The sequence below is a fragment of the Megascapheus bottae genome, chromosome 6 (assembly GCF_031878675.1).
Source record: "Megascapheus bottae isolate mThoBot1 chromosome 6, mThoBot2.hap1, whole genome shotgun sequence".
NCBI lineage: Eukaryota > Metazoa > Chordata > Mammalia > Rodentia > Geomyidae > Megascapheus > Megascapheus bottae.
The window spans coordinates 53,755,437-53,757,433 of record NC_143514.1 but is presented as its reverse complement, the minus strand read 5'-3'; the positions used below and the strand labels follow the sequence as shown (position 1 = coordinate 53,757,433).

Sequence of the window (1,997 nt, the reverse complement as noted above, 5' to 3'; positions counted from 1 at the left end):
ACCTGGTAACTGTTCCTTGGAACTTGGGAGACTTGCAGAGCTGTTTGTACTTTTTGCCACTAGGTTCCCTTCTCCCCCCCCCCTCCAAGGTTGGTCTGGTGAGAAGGATGTGGGAGAAGCAGCAGAGAAAGGAGATATTAATTACTCTGATCTTAGGGGGCGGTCTCCAAATATTCTCTCAGGAGACAAAGTCAGGAGGACCTCTGCCCTTCTCCTTCTCCATTATCTTGGCTCCAGTTCCACATTGTTCAATGGCGGTCTGATGGTCTCACCGATTAGCCCTAAGGGCAGACAAGAAAATCACCTCTCATCTCTGACCCAGCTAGAGAATGGAAAGACAGGGAGGAGGATGGGGGGGGGGGTCCAATTGCTGGGAGGGGCAAAATGAGGAGAGGGCCAGAGAGGGGCGCTGAATGATTGGGATTGACCCGAGGGGTGGGGGTAAAAGGAGGGGCAGGAAGGGAAGGGTCTGATCAAATACCTTGGGATGAGGCTGGAGTCTGGGACAGACCCAGTGGGGATGGGAAGAGACGAGGCGGGGTTTGGAGGGTGGGGAGAAACTGACCCAAAGGGGTGGGCAAAATGGAGGAGGGGGGGGTGAGTCCAGAAAGGGGGCCCTGGCCGGCCGGGAAGGTCGTCGTTCTCCCCCCGGAGGGGTGGGGGCATCTGTCCACATATATATGGCAGGTCGGCGGCTCCGGCTCCCTCCCAGTGCGGGCAGGGGCTGCGGCCACCCCTGCACAGGGCGCGAGCGACATGGACCCACCGGCCACCTTGTTGGGATTCCCGGTGCTGCCGTCGGGGCCGCCGCCGTCGCCGCTCCCGGGAGCCGAGCCGGGCCGGGAGCCGGAGGAGGAGGAGGAGGAGGAGGAGGAGACGACGGTGGCGGCGGCGGGCGGCGGGAGAGAGGTGGAGCCGAGCCCCCCGCCGCCGCCGGGCCCGGGGCGGAGACGCCGGCGGCCGCTGCAGCGCGGGAAGCCACCCTACTCGTACATCGCGCTGATCGCCATGGCGCTGGCGCACGCCCCGGGCCGCCGCCTGACGCTGGCCGCCATCTACCGCTTCATCACCGAGCGCTTCGCCTTCTACCGCGACAGTCCGCGCAAATGGCAGAACAGCATCCGCCACAACCTCACGCTCAACGACTGCTTCGTCAAGGTCCCGCGGGAGCCCGGGAACCCGGGCAAGGGCAACTACTGGACGCTCGACCCCGCGGCCGCTGACATGTTCGACAACGGCAGCTTCCTGCGGCGTCGCAAGCGCTTCAAGCGCGCCCAGCCGGCGGGGCCGCCCGGGCCGCCGCCGGGGCCGCCGTCCGCGCCGCCCTCCGCGCTGCCCTTCCCCTACGCGCCCTACGCGCCCGGCCCCGCGCTGCTCACCGCGCCGCCCGCCGGCCCGGGCCCCGCGCCGCCCGCGCGCCTCTTCAGCGTCGACAGCCTGGTGAGCCTCCCGCCCGAGGTGGCGGGGCTGGGCGCCCCCGAGCCGCCCTGCTGCGCCGCGCCCGACGCCGCCGCCGCCTTCCCGCCCTGCGCCGCCGCCGGGCCCTCGCTCTACTCGCAGGTCCCCGAGCGCCTGGGGCTGCCCGCCGCCGCCGAGCCCCTCCTGGGCCTGGCCGGACCCGCCAGCGCGCTCGGGCCGCTCAGCTCCGGGGAGGTCTACGTGCGGCAGCCCGGCTTCTCCCCCGGCCTGGAGCGCTACCTGTGAGCCAGCCCCCGCGGGCTGCTCCTCCGCCCTCTCCCCAGCGCCTTTTCCCACCACCCTTTCCGCTCCAAGTTCACGTCTTTGGCTCCTGCACGGAACCTTCCCGCTGTATCCTTCGCGGGTGGGGAGCGCTCTCCCCCGCCCCGACACCTCCTGCACCCGAACCTTGTCCCTTCCAGTGTGCGAGCCCTTCATTTCCTCTCCCTTCACTGAGCATCTCTCGCCCCCGTTTGCACCCCTCCGCCCCCCAGCAGGATCCCTGCCAGCGACACCCCGCCCGGCCCCCAGCCCAGCCC

The 1,997-nt window shown here is 69.2% G+C and overlaps 1 protein-coding gene across 1 annotated transcript; it reads left to right on the top strand.

Moving 5' to 3' along the window:
- The first annotated feature begins 756 nt into the window (after positions 1–756).
- On the top strand, positions 757–1,704 carry Foxe3 (forkhead box E3). The gene has a single exon (XM_090333754.1). The coding sequence runs from the start codon at positions 757–759 to the stop codon at positions 1,702–1,704; it is 948 nt and encodes a 315-aa protein (XP_090189880.1).
- The last annotated feature ends 293 nt before the right edge of the window (positions 1,705–1,997 follow it).

Bases quoted from the DNA above. Each gene is read 5' to 3' on its own strand.
- Foxe3 (XM_090333754.1), top strand. From the start codon at position 757: ATGGACCCACCGGCCACCTTGTTGGGATTCCCGGTGCTGCCGTCGGGG.